Source organism: Mobula hypostoma, chromosome 11 (genome assembly GCF_963921235.1).
Source record: "Mobula hypostoma chromosome 11, sMobHyp1.1, whole genome shotgun sequence".
NCBI classification, from domain to species: Eukaryota; Metazoa; Chordata; class Chondrichthyes; order Myliobatiformes; family Myliobatidae; genus Mobula; species Mobula hypostoma.
The window spans coordinates 71,300,163-71,318,659 of NC_086107.1; the positions used below are offsets into that span (position 1 = coordinate 71,300,163).

Sequence of the window (18,497 nt, forward strand, 5' to 3'; positions counted from 1 at the left end):
GGGTTTTGTCATGACCTTACTATGTAAAAGCTTTTTAGCATGCTTTTGTTGTGTAGGTTTTGGAATTCAATAAAATATGTTACAAGCTTCGTTAAAGATAAGACACTTCCCCTTGTTTTGTTTGCGGGAAACTATAAGCACAGCTCCAATGCCATATTTAAGTTTAGTGTCATTGGTCAAATCAAAGGTGGTGACAAATCAGCATTTAGGAGAGAGATTGAAAATCTGACTGAGTGGTGCCACAACAACAAGATCTCACTCAATGTCAGCAAGTGCAAGGAACTGATTATTGACCAGAGGAGTAGGAAATCGGAGGTCCATGAGCCAGTCCTCATCAGGGGATCAGAGGTGGAGAGGGTCAGTGACTTTAAATTCCTCGGCGTTATAATTTCAGAGGATCTTTCGTGGTCCAGTACACAAGTGCCATTACAAAGAAAACACAGCAGTGCCTCTACTTTCTTCAAAATTTGCGAAGAATCGGCATGCCATCTGAAAATTTGGCAAAGTTCTATTGATAAAATTGTTGCCCCTTAGGTTCCTATTAATCCTCACCTCTCTCAGCTTAAACCTATGTCGTCTAGCTATTGATTTTTCCAACCCTGGGAAAAGACTGACTGAATTCACCCTATCTATTCCCCTCATGATAAAGGATACACCTAAAAGATCGCCCCCCCCCCTTCTCTATGACTAACTCCTTTGGAAAGGTGGAAGAGGAGGGGATGGGTGACTTTGGGGCTGGGTTTATGTGAGACGTGCCAAAAATGACAGTGAGCAATTAACTGTGGGAGGAGTGTTGTGGGGGTTGGAGAGAAGAGGTTGAGTACTGGAGCAGCCCATTACTGGGGAAGAAGCAAGAAGATGGGGAGCTGCAGTTGAGAACCCTGCCAACTGTGATGGACAGGACGCCATGAATGAGGAAAGGAGAAAGTCAAAGTCGAGGACTGTTTGTCCCACTTCCATTAGGAGGAGGCTGCATCCACATTAGGACCACCAGACTCAAAAGCAGTTACTTTCACCAAGTAGTAAGCCTGATCAACACCTCCCACTGACCCACCCCACCACCGCTACTTTATCATTTTCTGTCATAGTTGCATTATGTACAGCCAACCTGTGCCTGGCGTCACTTTATGGACGTGCTGTCAATCTATGTATAGAAGCTAACTTATGTATTTATTGCATTCATTATCTTATTGTGGCATTCGGTGAGCTGCTTCAGATCCAGAGTAACAATTATTTCATTCTCCTTTACACTTGTGTACTAGAAATAACATTAAACAATCTTGAATCTTGAATTTTGATATGCACAGTCATATGAAATACATACTTGTAGCAGCATCACAAGTGCCAAGCATCATATAAACAGTACTCACAAGAAAAGCATGAGTTAAACATAAATTATACAGAATTTTAACAGGAAAGAGCAACATTAAAAAGAAAAGTCCAAGCCTGTTTTAGTGCAGAGTGATCAAAGTGGTCATAGTGTTGCTGAACTGTAGTGACTAGGGTTGTGTAGATTGATTCAAGAGCCGAATGGTTGAAAGGAAGTAGCAATTCTTGAACCTGATGATGTGGGACGTCCTGCCAGATGGCATAGCCGGGAAGATGGGGATATATAACACACCGAATACCGTCCCTTTGGTCACCTAAACCCACCCAAACCATTTTCTCTTTTGTTTCTCTTTTTTGTTTCCCTCACTTCCCGTACACCAATGAGAAAAGGTTACTGACCTGAGACAATGACTCTTTTTCTCTCTGCACAGATGCTGTTTGACCTAATGAATATACCAGCGTTGACCATGTTAGTTCATGAGAAGTGTTTGCTTTTGCTTAGTTGAACAACTGAGGTAACATTTGTCTAGCAAATTCAATGAGGAATGTGTACGTCTGGGGCTTGGTCACTTACTCCGTGTTATCCTTCTCTGGGCTGGCAAGCAAAGCCTTTGGAAGAGCCCAGAGTATTCCAGTGAAATGTTTTGGTGATTCATTTGACAAAATTGATCACGTGAAGAAAGATTGAAATTTTAGGTGCCCAGGGGACCTCAGGAAGTTGAACACTGCTGACAGCGTTCGGTAAGCCTCTGGTACGGTCAGAGTACAAAGCAGTACAGCAGAGCATTCGGCCCTTCAGTGACGTCTGTGCCAGCCAAATTAAACTATCCCTCTGCTTGCACGAGGTCCATACCCCGCCATTCCCTGCACATTTTAAATGCCTACTGGACGTCACTGTACTATTTGCTTTTATCACCACTCCTGGCAGTGGGTCCCAGATACCCACCACTCTGCGTTTTAAAAAAAACTTGCCCTGCATATGCTCGGAAAACCTCCTGTTCTGGTTTTCTAAAGCTGATGATTTCCTGTTCTTTTCTGGTGAATGCAATTAGAACAGAGGCAAAGGCAAGCTGTACGGGAGGAGAAGGGTAGATGATTTGTTGTTCCAATTTAAATATGATCCGAACGCTAAGTTTCTTTCTCACTCACGAGAGGCCAGACCTTTAAATATTGGAGTCAACTTGGAAGTATGCCTGAGGCCTGCACATCACTGCTTCCTGCATCACCAGGCATAATGTCTTGTTGGACATAGCTGATGTCAGGGAGTCAAAAGGCCATCAGCTCCCTATTGGTGCTAATTCCATTTGAAGGATGCTGAGTGGTGGCCTGAGCAAAGTCCCAATGATTATGAGGCATAGGTAGGTCAAAATCTTTCTCACCCCCACCCCCCACCCTTGGTAGGTGGATAGAAAACAAGTGGGTGCAAGTTTAATGTGAGAGGGGATAGCTTCAGAGATTTAAAGGATCCTGTCTTGGCAACTGGGCTACAGCTGAGAGTTGGGAAGAAAAGGCTGGCAATTCCCCAGTTTTTCTATCGTCATCCATAAGCTTATGCTGGGGGTGAGATACCCATAACTGCATTGCAAGACCAGGCCCCATGCAGCTACTTCTGTGTTTATAAGCACTCCTTAGCAACGATCACAGACAGTCTCCAAGAGCAAGAAAGGGTAGTCTTAGATTTACGTTGCATCTTTCTCCATCTAGGAAAGCTGGAAAGAATCTGGCAAATCACAGAGTACATAGGAAATGGAGAGGCTAATTCATGCACAGCAAGATCCCATAAATGGGTACTGTTGAGTGAGGGTTAGATATTGACCACAATGTAGGGTTGTTACATGCACCATCTAGTCTGCATCATTCCAATGGACCGTGGCTCTTATAAGACCATAAGACATAGGAGCCGAATTAGGCCTTTTGGCCCATCGAGCCTGCTTTTCCATTTCGCCTTGGCTGATCCATTTTCCCTCTTAGCTTCAATCTCCTGTGTTCTCCCCATAACCCTTCATTCCTTGACTAATCAAGAATCTATCAAACTCTGCCTTAAATATACCCAATGACTTGGCCTCCACAGCTGCCTGTGGCAATTAATTCCACAGAATTGTATCTTAGTTAAGTTGTTCTACCTTTTCTCCAGATCATTTCCTACAGTCAACACAACAACAATCCCATTATTCCAGTCCTGACGGAATAAATTTCACGAGCATCCCAAACCTGGTGGGGGAGGGGGGCTATAGACTGATCGAGAATAACAACACCTCTCCTATGTGAAGATTATCCAATTTTCAGTGTACCCTGATATTCAATGTCCAAAGAATATTTGTCCTCTGGCTGTAGCTCAGAAAATGTACTGTTGCGTGCACAGAGTAAGTGCAGAGCTCCCGATGACAACCCACTCCAGAAGTGGCCCTGTCTCGAGACTTCTGCATCCCCTATTCCCTGGGACTCTTCTATCAATTGATTACAGAGTTCAAAATTTCAAAGTACATTTATTATCAAAGTATGTATATGTTATGCAGCCTTGAGTTTTGTCACCTAACAGGCAGCCATGAAACAAAGAAACTCAATAAAACATAAAAGAAGACCGTCATTTACCCAATGAGCAGAGAGAAAAGAAACAAATCATGCCAAATGCAAAAACGCGTGCCAATACCATTCTGAACTGAAATCCACAAAGACAGTCCTGTCCATTGACCCTAGGTTCAGTGCAGAGGGGAGCAGTGTGAGCTGAACAAGCCCTTCCCTCACCTCAGGCCTCAACACCCTGACCTTTTCAATCTGGCCGGGCACTTAAATCATCCAAAATATCAGCTTCAGTCCCTTTGAGACATTCTGGAACCTGGACTCTTCAAACCAAAAGGAACAATTATAATATCAAAATTATTGTAGCTTCGAACCAAATTATAATTCCAGTTAGATTAATATTTTGACTTCCTCAACATATTGTATGAAACCTCCAGGGTTACTACTTGGATGTCTTCTCTCAAGATCAAAACCAGTTCAATGCCAACACATCTGCTGAATTCATTGGGATCTGCTTTGTCCCTTTAACTAAAGAAAGTGGAACTTTGCTACATGGATCATTGTACTGTTTGTTTTACAAAATCTTGTTGAACACTAATTTCATTTAAAAAAGTGACTCTGCTGAGAATGATTACCGGGCAGCTCGGTAGGAAGCTATTTCTTCAACAGAGCGTTGCACAGATGCTCTTTAGATCTGTTTGTAATAGCCATTCAAGGGAATATTCCAGGGAAAATTGGTGCCCTTTAGTAACTGCTTAAAATAGTAACTTAAAAAGGCTTAACAACAGTGAAGTATTTTTGAAATGTAGCCATTGCTGCAACATAGCAAACTTAGCAAGTAGTTTAAAATTAGGAACAGCACAATGGAAGTGGAGTCACGAGAGACTGCAGATGCTGCAATCTGGAGCAACGAGTAATGTGCAGGAGGAACTCAGAGGGTCGAGCTGGATCTGGGAGGGAGGGCGAGAATCGTCAGTGTTTGGGGTCCTGATGCAGGGTTTCAACATGAAGCATTGGCAATTCCTCCCCCCCACCGGCCCACCACCAACAATTGCAACTTGACTTGCTGAATTCCTCCAGTAGATTGTTTGTAACACTATGACAGTTCTGCTTGTGGTTATGGGGTAGATCCTGTCTAGGGAGATGGTGCCTGCTCGTCTTTGAAACCAATGCAGGAGTTATTTTCTGAGAGGGGAAGTGGGGCTCACTTCATGCCTCGTCTTACAGTAGCATGGAATCAGAATATCACAGAATCATCCTCTGAAATTTTAGATGTTTCCCTCTCGGGAGTGAGGCTGTTGACTCAGGAGGATCACCAGTTGAGCCATTCAGCTGACTCCAAGACTCAACCTGACTAAGTTTCCCTGATCCTGGAGAATAGTGTGGAAACCAGCCCCCAGTCCACTTACACATTAAAATCTGCAAATGCTGGAAATCTAAAGCAACACACACAAAATGCTGATAAAGGGTCTCAGCCCGAAATGTTGACTGTTCACTCCTTTTCTCCGTTTACTCAGGCCTGCTGAGTTCCTGCAGCATTTTGTGTGTGGCCTCAGTCCACTTGGCCCATACTGGCCATTAGGTATCAATACTATGCTGATCCCATTTTCCAACATTTGGGCCACACCCTTCTAAATATTCCTTGAATTTTGTGAGGGGACTTGCTTCAATGAATTGGCCAGTGACACAGATGCTGTCGGCAGAATCCCAGATGGTGACGAGAAGGCGTACAGGAGTGAGATAGATCAGCTTGTTGAGTGGTGTCACAACAACCTTGCACTCGACATCAGTAAGACCAAGGAATTGATTGTGGATTTCAGGAAAGGGAAGTTCAGAGACACACACCAGTCTCACTGAGGGGTTTTTAGTGGAAAGAGTGAATAATTTCAAATGCCTTGGTATCAACATCTCTCAGGTTCTATCCTGGGCCTAACATATACATACAATTACGAAGAAGGCATGCCAGTGGCTATATTTCATTAGGAGTTCATGGAGATTTGGTATGTCACCAAAGACTCTTAATGCATTTCTACAGATGTACCATGGAGAGCATTCTGATTGGCTTCATCTCTGTCAGGTATGGAGCTGCCGTGGACAGTACTGGAAAAAGCTGTCAAGGGTTGCAAACTCAGTCAGCTCTAACATGAGTACTAGCCTTCCCACCATCAAAGACATATTCAAAAAGTGATGCCTCGGGAAGGTGGCATCCATCTTTAAGGACCTTTACCATCCAAGACATGCCTTCTTCTCCTTGCTTCAATCAGGGAGGGGGTACAGGAGACCACAATGTAGTTCAAAGTGTTAGAAACAGCTTCTTCCCCTCCGCCATCACATTTCTGAACGGCCCATGAACACCATTTCACTATGTAGCTCTCTTTTTGCTCTAGTTTATTTTGATATTTCTTTAAATGCTGTGAAATTTGTTGCTGCAAAACAATACACTTCACAGCATATGTCAGTGATATTCTGACTCTGATGCCAGTACCTTCCAGTTCCAGGCTGCAAGCTCCAAGCACTGTCTAGATGAGGAAAATATTCCCCCTTTGATCTCCTCTGCCCCTTACCCAAATCATTGTCATTTAACTATATACACATATATAACGTATATAACCATATAAGGTATGTACAAATGAGACAATGTTTCTCCGAAACAGGGTGTGAAGCACAGTTGTACACATAACACATGATAACTTATGAAGGCAAGAATAAAGTCTACGGATGATTGACACATAGGTAACAAACTGAAGTGCATAAATTAAGTATTGTAAGGTATGGAACAGGTTAACCAGTGACACTTCAAATGTGATGCGGCAGTGAGTTCAGAAGCCCAATGGCCTGGGGACAAAACTGTTTCACATCCTGAATATTTTTGTTGTTATGCATCATAATCTCCTGCTGATGGTAAAAAGTCAAAGAGGATGCTGGAAGGATGGGTGAGATCCTTAATACTAAGGGCCCTGCACACACAGTGCTGCGAATAAATGTCCCCGATGAATGGTAGGGAGACCCCTATGACCCTCTCAGCTGTTCTCACAGCCCTTAGGAGGGATTTCTGGTTTGTTGCTCAATTGTTCCCACACCAGATGAGGATTCAACTGATCAGGACACTCTCAATGATGCTCCTGTAACAAGCAGTTAAGATTGTGGTGGGGGTTGGGGGAGTGTAGCCTTGCTTCCCTCAATCTTCTTAGGAAGGTGAGACGCTGCTGTGCCTTCTTGTTCAGGGAGGTGATATTAAGGGATCAGGTGAGGTCATCCGTGGTGTGAACTCCCAGGAACTTGGTGCACTGAACTCCCTCTAGGAAGGAGACATGTATTTGCAGAGGAGGGGGGTGGTTCATCTGCACCTTTCTGAAGTCCATAACGATTTCCTTGGTCTTCTCCACATTCAGTCTCAGGCTGTTCTCACACCAGTCCACCAGCCATTCCACTTCCTCTCTATACTCCGTCTCATCACTGTTCTTGATAAGGCCATCCACTGTCATCTGCAAACTCGATGACAGGGTTTGAGCTGGGTCCTGTGACACAGTCTTGTGTGAACATCAGCGGGCTGAGCACACAACCTTGGGGAGCGCCAGTGCTCAGTGTAATGGGGCAAGAGATGTTGCTGCCCACAAAGATTGACTGTGGCCTTACTGTTAAGAAGTCTAGTATCCATTCCAGAGGGAGGTGTTGAGACCCAGTGAGGACAATTTCCCCACCAGTTTCTAGGGTATGATCGTGTTGAATGCTGAACTGAAGTCTATAAACAGCAGACATAAGACCCCATTTTCCAGGTGGGACAGGACAGAGTGGAGGGCAGAGGCTATTGCATTATCAGTGGATCGATTTGAGCGATAAGCGAACAGGAAAGGGTCCAGCAAGCCGGGATAAAGGCTTTAATGTGCTCCATGACCAGCCACTCAAAGCATTTCATAATGGTTGATGTTAATGCCACTGGACAATAGTCATTTAGGCAGGTGACTGTTGCCTTCTTTGGCACTGGAATGATGGTTGCCACCTTGAAAACTGAGAGGACAATGGATTGTTCCAGAGAGATGTTGAAAATATCCGTCGGAACCTCCGTCGGCTGGGCTGCGCAGTTTTTCAGAAGCTGACCTGGTATATTGTCGGGCCCCATGGATTTGCATGGGTTGACTCTGGCCAGGGTCTTGCTCACCTCAGCTTCAGCCAGACGGAGTGTCTGCTCCCCTGGGGGTGAAGGTGCCTTCCTCGCCAACACTTTGTTCTGTGTATCAGACTGGGTGTAGAAGGCATTCATCCTCTCAGGGAGTGAAACATCCTAGTCTCTGACACGCAGGGTAGATTTGTAGTCTGAATTCCCTGCCATGTGCCCCTCGTGTCTCTGGTATCACAGAAGTGGCTGTAAATTCTCTGAAAATGCTCCCATTTCACCTTCCCGATGGAGCGGGAAAGCACAGTTCTTGCTTCCCTAAGAGCTGTTGGCATCTCCTGATCTATAGGCCTCAAACCTTCCATCCTTTGATTTTGGACATCACTGCTATTGGAGAATGTTTTCTGTTGTGCAACTCATAGCCTTGTCAATGTCTGGCAGGTCTGATCTCAGCCTGCTCCACTCCAAGGAAAACAAGCCCAGTCTCGCTTTAGAGCCTCATCCCAGTGAATGGTGCCTGTGCAGCCCCTAACCCTCTCTAGTGCAGTCATAATCTTCCTGTGTGTGGCAACCAGTACCAGAAACTACACTCCATCGTTATTAATATTTCCTGACATTTTCCTGCAGGATACAACTTCCCTCTGACCCAGCCGACCACGTGCGTGTCAGTGATAACGGAGCGCGGGTTGCACGGAGTTCCACTGCCTCACGGCCTCTCTGTCCCTCAGTTCCAGGGTACGACCAGGTGTGGCTGTTGCAGGCGGCCATGGCCAACAAAGCACACCCACCCCTGATGAAGAAGCACAGTCAGACAGACCTGGTGAGTCGCCTGAAGTCGCGGAAGATACTCGGTGTGGGCGGAGAAGATGACGATGGAGAGATTCACAGGTCGAAGGTAAGGACCTCTACACCATTTCCAAAGGTACGCACTGACATCCCTCACTCTGACTGATTCTGTTTATTTCACAACAGGCACACCTTGGGCGGTAAAGCGATAAGGATTTCTTGCACAAGTCAGACTTATAAACCATTGCTCTTCTTGCCCTGCTGACTGAACTACCCAATCTTCTCTCTTACACATTAATATAAACTGCTTTTTGAATTTTTGAAAATATTCTTTATTTGTAATAAAAGCATACTCTTTATATGCATATATACAAAGGAAGAAACTGTGAACAACTTATACAATTATATTCAGTGCATTCAGTAGTGTAAACTTTTTAAAAAGATTGAAAAGAAACACAATTATCATTTACCTGGGGTGAAATTCCCTTCCATTTTTCAAAACATTTCCCCGTAGAACACCGCCCCTATGTACAGTAGAAGAAGGAGCCTCGACCATGGTCCTTCTCCACAGAGCCTTTGCATTGGGTGCACTAGGCTTCCATGCATCCCACAGCATGTACTCCTGCAGCCTGAACAGTGCCAGTCAGCAGCATTCCCTGACAGTGTGCTGGAAGACCAAGTTTCAGACAGGCCAAAGGGTGTCCTTCGCTGAGCTGATGATCTTCCAGCAGCCCTTGATGTCTGTCTCAGTGTGTGTCCCCTGGAATATGGAGCCCTCTACTATGCAACTAGGGATGAACCGGGGTTCTGACACTTCCATCCTTCCCCACACCCTCTTAGTAAATCCACAGTCAACAAAGAAATAGGTAACTGTGTCTCCCCCACTGCAGCCATCCCAAAGGCGGCATGCACTGGCGGGGGGTTGGGGTGGGGTGCTATGTCATCTGTACACACAGGCTCTGACAGCGAGAGCCCTTCTCACCGCCATCCAAGTGAGGACATGGTGCTTGTTGGTCAGATCTGCTGAAGGGGTGCTGGGCTGTATGGTTTGAACCATTTGCTCAAACCCACAGAATCCATAGTGCCCTTCCCTTGTCATTCACATTCCTTGTTCCACAACCCTAAAGTGGGAAGGAGTTCCTTTCTGGTCCTCATTTTCCCCTTTTAAGAACCCTTTATAAGACCATAAGGTATAAGAGCTAAATTAGGCCATCAGGTCTGCTCTGCCATGGCTGATTTTTATTTCTAATCCCTATTTGGACCGGAAAGGAATGGAGGGTTATGGGCTGTGTGCAGGTTGGTGGGACTAGGTTAGAGTAAGCATTTGGCATGGACTAGAAGGGCCGAGATGGCCTGTTTCCATGCTGTAATTGTTATATGGTTATATTCTTCCACCTTCTCCCCCATAATCCTTAACTCTCTTACCAATCAAGAACCTATTGATCCCTGTCTTAAGTACACCCAATAACTTGGCCTTCACAGCTCTCTACAGTATCAAATTCCACAGATTCACTATCCTCTCGGTGAAATTACTTCTCTTTTCAGTTCAAAAGTCACATCTCATTATTCTGAGACTGTGTCCTTGAATTCTAGATTCTTCCACTAATAGACACATCCTCTCCACATCCATCTAAACAGTCCATTAATTATTCAGTAGTTTTAATGAGATCTCTGTCATTCTTCTGAATCCATCAAGCGCAGGTACAGAGATATCATATGCTCCTCATACACTTACACAAAAAAACAGACATAAGTCATTGTTGCCCAAATCCTTTCATAATTTTATGTTTATTTATTGTATGTCATTTTTCCTGAACAACACAGAACTAAGCCATGTGGTGCATTGGGTCTGTGCTGGCTTCCAGAACAATCCCATCAACCCTACTCAAACACTTACCCCCCTGTAGCCTATCCCTCTCACTCACCCATCAGGACCCCACACTCACACCACATTTACCAAGTAACTGGATGAGCACTTCTGCAATTCCTTTGACACTTTGCTGCCATTTCAGGGAGTCCTGATGAAGGGTCTCGGCCCAAAACATCGATTGTACTCTTTTCCATAGATGCTGCCTGGCCTGCTGAGTTCCTCCAGCATTTTGTGTATGTTGCTTTGGATTTCCAGCATCTGCAGATTTTCTCCTGTTTATGATTGGTCCTCATTGTGAAAAGTTATTTGAAAGTCCCATTGAACATTCTAAATTTCTCTTGATCAGCTCTCCACCCCTACCAAAGTATACAATTAGTCTAATGCAAATCGCCTGTAACAACTCAATTAAGCTGGTGCTCATTTCTCAGATCAGAATGGATTTTATCCCTGCACTGGTCACTAGTAGTTTACCGACATTAAAACTGATGTGTCTGTCAGTCTCTCCCATATCAAAAAGGGATCTAACATTTGTAAACATCCAATCCCTGGCACTGTTCCAATAACCAAAGACGTTTAAAAGTGTCATCAAGTTATAGAATTATACGAAATGAAACAGGTCCTTCAGTCAACAAGTCCTTTCTGACTCCCAGCCCCCTCATTTATGCTTGTATCAAATTGATCCCGTTATTTTTCTCCTCATTGGCCGTCAACTCCCCCTGGTTTTACCATCCTCCTACTTACCAGAGACAATTAACTTACTCGCTGCCCGTTACACTGCTGGCGGGCATTTAGGGCAACAGTGAAGGTCCTCCATCTCTGTCCAACGGTAGCTTCCTCTCGGTTTTCACTGCTGTCAGTCATGCAAGTTCTGGGTAAAGACTCGGGAATGCATCACACTCATATGTAGAAAGATTCTTCATTGCTGTTTTTGGAAGTTTTATTTGACCAGTCAGGGTTGTTAGCCCTGAGATGAACCCCTGAGCCTGGAGAACTGGTGGACCACTCTTAGTTTGGCCTCTACCCTTTGACCTGTTTAGCATGAGTGACCCTAACAAGAGCCAAAGCACAAAGCCCTGACTTCAGCCAACATAGCCCTCTGTGTTGCTGAGACTTTCAAGCCTCCAAGCCATTACAAGGTTGCGGTTCTCTTAGAGGAGAGACAATTTACAGTGACCTATTAACCTGCACGTCTTTGGGATGTGGGAGGAAACCGCAGCATTCGAAAGAGACACAATCGGAGGCAGAACGTGCGGACTCCACACAGACATCACCCAAGTTCAGGATCGCACCCAGGTCACAGGAGCTAGCAGTCGACAGCTATGCCAGCTGTTCCACTGCATACGTAGTGGCAACAGCTCGTTCATAACATAAACAGTGCTGAATAACCTGGGCATCTCTGCCAGTCGTCAGACTGGGATAGTAGTTTCTCACCACCCTTAGACCAGACAATTTGTCAAACCAGTGCCCCCCTTCCTCTGACAGAGCACCACCTTCTTTCCATTCTGTCATTTGCTGAGCTTGTTGATTCCCTTTCGTGTCTCTAATGAACCCCAATGACCCTTTACACATCCTTTCACTTTTTGTGTGTTCAGAAAATAATTTTGCATTCCCTTTTATGCACCTGCTGATATTTTCTCTTTGCATACAGTTTCAGTTTCTCCGTGCAGCCTCTGTACACTGCCTGCTCTTCAGATGTATTTGCTTATCACTCCTCTTTCTAGTTGTGTTGGGCTCTGTTTTACTTGGTGTCCCGAGAGCCTGATTTATCAATGCCTATTGGAGTACACTTGGTTAGTACCAAATATGGAAATGCAAAATGCTAAAGGTACTCAGGAGATCAGGCAGCATCTCAGGAGAGAGGAGATCTGAGCAGGGTCAATGTGTCAGTGAAAACTCATCGACCTGCCGAGTACCTCCAACCCTGTGGTTTCATCCTCGCTTTTCCGCACCTGTACTTTGCTTTTGGTTTGTACCCAAACCACAGTCACTCCTCAGCTTATGAGAAGGATGAGTTCCCACAAAACGTTTCGTTAAGTGCAGTTTCATAAATCGAAACCTCTTGTGTGGATTTACTGCAATGTATTCATAGAAAACATAGAAAACCTACAGCACAATTCAGGCCCTTCAGCCCACAATACATGTGTTGTGCTGAACATGTACTTCATATGGGCAAAAACTGGTGTGTGTTTGTTAGGGCACAAAGTGCATTTGTAAATCAAGGGTATGTCAACAAATACACTCAAAAACTTCTACAGTTGAACTGTGGAGAGCATTCTGACAGGCTACATCACTGGTATGGAGAGGCTACTGCACAGGACCAAAAGAAGCTGCAGAAGGTTGTAAATCTAGTCAGCTCCATCTTGGGTACTAGCCTACAAAGTACCCAGGACATCTTCAGGGAGCAGTATCAAGAAAGGCAGTGTCCATTATTAAGGTCCTCCAGCACCCAGGGCATGTCCTTTTCTCACTGTTACCATCAGGTAGGAGATACAGAAGCCTGAAGGCACACACTCAGCGATTCAGGAACAGCTTCTTCCCCTCTGCCATCCGATTCCTAAATGGACATTGAATCTTTGGACACTACCTCACTTTTTTTTAATATACAGTATTTCTGTTTTTTTTTAATCTATTCAATTTATGTAATTGATTTATTTGTTTATTTATTTTTTTCTCTCTCTGTGCTAGATTATGTATTGCTGCTAGGTTAACAAATTTCACATGACATGCTGGTGATAATCAACCTGATTCTGAGGGAGACACGAGGGACTGCAGATGCTGGAATCTGGAGCATCAAACAATCTGACGGGGAGAAAGAGATTGTCAACACTTAGAGTCAAAGCGTCACCAGGTCCTTTCCCCCACAGAGGCTAGCTGAGATCTGTTGAGTTCCTCCAGCAGATTGTTTGTTTCTCTACAAATCAAAAGGCCAGCATGTCAGTGGCACAGCATTGAAAATTCATAAATGGGATGTCTGTAAATCCAGGGTCTTTTTCTCATTCTGATTTTGATGTGTTACTCTTTTTGGAAAGTCAGCCTACAGATCCTTTAATTGATGACTTTGAGTTTTAGACAGCTTTAGCAATGTGAGCAGTTCAGAAACTCCTACCTTTAACCCCTAATGATGGGGGAATGACTGTACGTAGATACTAATGCAGCTAACTAGAGTGGTCCCTCTTGTCAATGATAACTGCCTCTGCAGCCCTGAAACATCTTTGACTCCATCCTCGCCCTCTTGATTTTTTTCTCAAGTGGGTAAATCCATCTCCCTTGCATCTGGACTAAGAAGCAAACTGCTGGAGGGACACAGCAGGTCAAGCAGCATCTGTAGAGGAAAAGGGCTGAACAACATTTTGAATTGACATCCTGAATCAAGGCTCATCGATCTGAATGTCCACCATCCTTTTCCATTCATGGATGCTTTTCCTCCAGCACATTGTGTTTTGCTGCAGATTCCAGCATTTCCAGTCTCTTTTGTGTGCCTCAAAGATTCAAAGTACGTTTAATAGCAAATGGGTGTGTAATATCACCGGCTGTGTTTCAACCTTTGTCAGTTCTTAGCCCTCTTCACAACAGCTTTAGACTTTGTTTTACTTCAATCTCTACTTCACCCTCCAGAATCAGATTCCATGTTACACTGTAGTCATTTTGATATTCCCCAGAACATCTCTGAGTTTCCAGAGTCCTTCCCACTCCCTGCCTATTCAGTTTTCCTCAGGGAAGTGGGAGTCTCTTCCTATTGATGGTCATTTACTTACATTAATCACCCCTCTGTAAAGATGTCCATGAGACCTGAAGGTTTGAGTTATAGGGAGAGATTACATTGGCTGGGACTGTTTTCCCTGGAGGCAGAGGGTGTCTTTATAACTGTTTATAGAATCATGAAGGGACACAGATAAGTTGTATGGTCGCAGTCTTTTTCCCAGAGTACGGGGAGTCCAAAACTGAAGGGTATAGGTTTAAGGTGAGAGCGATAACATTTAAGTGGGTGGTTGGAGCGACCTGCCAGAGGAAGTGGTAGAGGTGGGTACAATTATAATGTTTTAAAAGTATCAAAGCGTCAGGTACATGGTTAGAAAAGGCTCAAAGGAACGTAGGCAAATCCTAGTTAAAACATGACCAGCTTGGATAGACATACTGGGGGCCTGGGTGAGTTGGGCAAAATGGCGTGTGTCTTTGTTGTACAGTATGACTCTATGTCAGGTAGTTCTTGATCAATTCTACAAAGTCAGTAACGGCAACTAAAGCATATTGCCACTTGAATTCATGAATTGATGATGGCCAGCATAGATTAGTTAATGGGGGTAATATGTATGTAATTTCAAAAGGCTGTACTGTAGAATGGAACTTTTAAAGCACATTAAGATACGTTGATTGAATTGTTGCAAAATTGGTATCGACAAGAAGCAGAGCAGTGAGTTAAATAGTTTATCATCAGAATTCAGAATTGTGCTCATTAATTCTTCACAGCAAGGAATAAGGAGACAGTAGAATAATGCCCTGAGGTTTTAAAGGGAGGAATAAGGAGACAGTAGGATAATGCCCTGAGGTTTCACAGCGAGGAATAAGGAGAAAGCAGGGTAATGCCCAGAGTTTCACAGGGAGGAATCAGGAGACAACAGGATAATGCCTGGAGGTTTCACTGGGAGGAATAAGGAGACAGTAGGATAATGCCCGGAGTTTCACTGGGAGGAATAAGGAGAAAGCAGGATAATGCCTGGAGGTTTCACTGGGAGGAATAAGGAGACAGTAGGATAATGTCCGGAGTTTCACTGGGAGGAATAAGGAGACAGCAGGATAATGCCCTGAGGTTTCACTGGGAGGAATAAGGAGAAAACAGGATAATGCCCAGAGTTTCACAGGGAGGAATCAGGAGACAGTAGGATAATGCCCGGAGGTTTCACTGGGAGGAATAAGGAGACAGCAGGATAGTGCCCTGAGGTTGTGTTCTCAAAATGGAACTTCAAAGTTTGTAATATGCCACCAGCGTGGAAAGGCAGCAGCTGTGAAGTGAATCAACAAGGCGTCCTGGAAGCTCTAAAGAAGCTGGCGAGATGGAGGAACACTCCCGAGGTGTGAAGTGATCTGCTTTGGAAGAACAAGCAGCAGCAATGGAGCGTTTTTTAAGCTGTCACTTCACCGTTTCTTTTTGCACTTTGTTGGTATGCACTACTGTACTCTGTACAATTCCTTTGTTTCACACATGTCACTGTATTGATTGTCATCATCCGTACTGGTTACACTGTGAAATGTATACAAACAAGCAATTTCATTGCTCCCTGGTGTTTAGGACAATAAACTGATCTGATCTCAACTTGAAAACCTTGCAGAATCAGAGAGTTCTGGGTATATTTATACCAATCCTTAAAGGAGACTGAATAGTAGATGGCTCTGAAATTAGGGTGGATTTATAAGGATAATGACTGTGTGATCAAATCTCGAACTGATTTGGCCACAAGTGGTGACTCAGTACACTGTTGGGCTACACTCTTTAGGAAGGATGTGAATGAAGGTTTGGAGGTCAATACAACACTAAATTCCATCTTTAATCCTGTCCACGTTCCTATTGACCCTCCCCCGATTCTAACACACCTTCATTTTACAATTCCCAACCTGCATGTTTTTAAGACATAGGAGGTAGCGAGAGCATCTTGTGTTCCCCAGGGAGAACGTGCAAACCCCACACAGACAGCATCACAGATCAGGATTGATCTTGGGTTAGCAGAGCTCTGAGGCCGCTGCCTTATCGGTTCACGTCTGTGCCACACTTTTCAATGTCCTCCCTCAGTCTATGCTAGTAGCTGCAGAGGGTTGTGGGGTCTTTGCCTTAAGTTTAGTGAAACCATTAGGGTCCATCCTGATTGAAAACAATACCCCAGCTACTCTTTGGCTTAAGTTGCTGGGATGGTGACATAACTTCCTATGACTGACAGAGACTTCCCGTCAGCTGTGAGGCTTCCTGAACAACAGAGCGACCACAAGCGGAAGATGGGTCAACTCAGTTCATCTGAGCTGGCCATTCGTCCTTGCAAATACTTAACAATAACCCACACGTTCTAGCTTTATCTCTCAGTGATGGGAAGTGGAGTTACTCTGCAATATCTTCCCTGTTCTCATTGCCTTGAGCTGAGGATATAGGAGCAGAATTAGGCCCTTTGGGTCACCAAGCCTGCTCGGCCATTTAATCATGGCAGATTCTTTTTCCCAACACCATGCTCCTGCCTTCCCCATGTAACCCTTAACCCCCTACCAATCAAGAACCTTTCAATCTCTGCCTTAAATACACTCAATGGCTAGTCACCACAGCTGTCTGTGGCAATGAATTCCACAGAATTATCCCCTTAAAGGTGTGGCGTGTGGCCAAGTGGTTAGGGCATTGGACTAGTGATCTGAAGGTTGTGGGTTCGAGCCTTGGCTGAGGTGGCGTGTGTGTCCTTGAGCAAGGCACTTAATCACAGTATGCTCCAGTCTACCCAGCTGAGAATGGGTACCGGCAAAAATGCTGGGGGTTAACCTCGCGATAGACTGGCGTCCTATCCAGGGGGGAGTCTCGTACTCTCAGTCACTTCACGGCATGGAAACCGGCATAAGCACCAGCCTGATGGGCCACAAGGCTCGGGACAGACAGATTAATCTTAATCTAATCCCCTTAAAGCCGAAGAAATACCCCTTCATCTCAATTCTAAATGGAGTCCCTTTATTCTGGGGCTGTGCCCCCACATTGTGACCTCTCCTGCTAATGGAAACATCCTTTTCTGTCTGCTCTATCCAGGCCTGTATTTTTTTAGATTATTGGCACTTAGTAATGCATGCATTAAGAAATGATACAATGTTTCTCCAGAATGATATCACAGAAATACATAACAAACCAACTGAAAAACTGACAAAAAACACATAATTATAACATATAGTTACAACAGTGCAAAGCAATACCGTAATTTGATAAGAACAGACCATGGGCACGGTAAAAGTCTCAAAGTCTCTGGAAAGTCCCATCATCTCACGCAGACGATGAACCTCCAGCGCCGCAAACTTGCCGATGCAGCATCCTGGAAGCATCCGACCACAGGCCTACTCCGAGTCCGTCCGAAAACTCCGAGCCTCCGACCAGCTGTCCGACACCGAGCACCATCTCTGCCGAGCGTTTGGACCCCAGCCCCGGCAACAGGCAATAGGCAAAGCCGAGGATTTGGGGCCTTCTCCTCCGGAGATTCTCGATCGCACAGTAGCAGTGGCAGCGAAGCTGGCATTTCGGAAGTTTCTCCAGGTGTTCCTCCGTGCTTCTCACAGCTCTCTCCATCAAATCAGGATTGTGCACGGCCCCCTATTCTGTACAGTTCTGGCATTGTTGGTCTTCTCTGATCTAGATGTTGGCTGGTAGCTCTCCCATGGCTGACAGGCAAGATGTTGTAGAAGCAGCAGGAATATCATATCATACATGTGATGTTATTGGATGAGTCCAAGGTCTGGCGGTAGAAGTAGGCTTTTGGGAGGGTCTTGTGAGAGTGTCGGGTGTATCTAACAGTGTTTCTGATAGACCTTCACTCTGAACAACAATTCGAAAGGTGGCTTCAGGAAGAGGTAGATCCCAGCAATCAGGGAAAGTGGGAGATTCTCAGCTTAATAATCTCAATGGTTTGATGATAGAGCCAATAAATAAAATATGCCTTTTTAAAATTCGCGAATTCTATTTGCTTTGAAAGTTTAATCGATGGCATCTTTTAAGGTCCTTCTAACAAGCAGTTAAGCACATCTTTACAATCTGTAGTTGTATTCTTCCATTTAATGCACAGCCTGTAACTTGAAGTGTTCTGTTTGTATGCTGAGAATGCTCAGGTGTGTCTGAAATAACTCTCCCAAATCATGCTCCTCAAAAATATC

General features: G+C 44.6%; 1 protein-coding gene across 1 annotated transcript in view; it reads left to right on the forward strand.

Moving 5' to 3' along the window:
- LOC134354318 (tumor protein p53-inducible protein 11-like) overlaps positions 1 to 18,497 on the forward strand; it is a 190,202-nt gene that overhangs the window by 56,025 nt on the left and 115,680 nt on the right. The window contains exon 2 of the mRNA XM_063063249.1: positions 8,692 to 8,858. Within this exon, the coding sequence (XP_062919319.1) occupies positions 8,730 to 8,858 (129 nt within the window). The 5' untranslated portion in view covers positions 8,692 to 8,729. The remainder of the gene's footprint in view (positions 1 to 8,691; positions 8,859 to 18,497) is intronic.